Source organism: Penaeus monodon, chromosome 29 (assembly GCF_015228065.2).
Source record: "Penaeus monodon isolate SGIC_2016 chromosome 29, NSTDA_Pmon_1, whole genome shotgun sequence".
Taxonomy (NCBI): Eukaryota; Metazoa; Arthropoda; class Malacostraca; order Decapoda; family Penaeidae; genus Penaeus; species Penaeus monodon.
In genome coordinates this window covers 35,899,853-35,900,846 of record NC_051414.1, presented here as the reverse complement: position 1 = coordinate 35,900,846, position 994 = coordinate 35,899,853, and the positions used below count along the sequence as shown (strand labels likewise).

The window sequence follows — 994 nt, the reverse complement described above, 5'->3', positions numbered from 1 at the left end:
AACTGCTGGTTGTTGCCGAGGCTGGCGGAGAAGGAGTAGTCGTTGAAGGCGGGGACGGCCTGGCTGGTGGCGAGGGGTGCGGCGACCTGCAGGCGCTGGAGGCGGTCGCGGGGGTCCTCGTGGTAGATGTGGATGTCAGGGGCCGCCGCGGCGAGCTCGGCGAGGCGGTTGTACTCTGCGATGAAGGCCTGGCGCGCCGCCGATACTTCAGGAGTGTCTAGAGGAAATCCTTGGGGGGCGCCGAGGGCCACTCCCAGGACTACGCTCACGAGCACCTGCAGGAGGAGGAATCGAGTCGTCAGTGGAAAGTGACGTTGACAACAAACCACTATGAACTGATAAACCCAGACCCCCGAGAAAGAATGGACGAGCGCACAGGAAAGCGCATCTCTCCCTCAGTCCCCCTTCCCCCCAAATAAAAAGCAAAGAAAAAAAAACCCAAATTACTCACAAGGGAACGCATGATGCCTTATAGATGATGCTTCTTCTAAGCCTGTACGAGACAGAGTACCTCAAACCAGTGTCAGCCGCGGCTTTTATACCGGGCGAAAGCAGGCGGCCTTGAATTTCCCACCGCCGTCCCTTGCTGATGTATCCACAAGGCCTAAGCCAGAGACGTGTCAGGCAGGCGGGGCGGAGAAAGGGTAGTTCGTACTGCGTTTGGGAAAATATGATTCTCTTTTAAGCTCTCGGGAAGTTTATCGCCTTCTTCGTTTCTTCGGCGCTGTAGCAATAGGAACCAGAAGATGAAGAAAAAAAAAAGGAAATTGAAAAGAGGAGAGATGGTTAGTCTAAAGGTTAAGAGTGTTAGGTACGTGCTGCGTCGGAAATTGGTCAAGAAAAATCAAATGGCGTTTTTTCTCCAATTACTATTACTCTGTTCATCACAATGACAAAAAAGACGAAAGATACTTATTACTTATCGAATATTGGAACAGAGGTTAGGTAATGCGTCATTTTCTGAAGACTCGCGGCTGAAAGGCAATTATGTGCA

General features: G+C 51.6%; 1 protein-coding gene across 1 annotated transcript; it reads right to left on the bottom strand.

Moving 5' to 3' along the window:
* LOC119591700 lies at positions 1 to 579 on the bottom strand (the record flags this gene model as incomplete). Its single annotated transcript, XM_037940446.1, is given in 2 exon segments — positions 1 to 275; positions 452 to 579. Coding segments are annotated over 2 exon segments (287 nt in total), but the record flags the coding sequence as incomplete, so codon positions are not given.
* Positions 580 to 994: the final 415 nt, after the last annotated feature.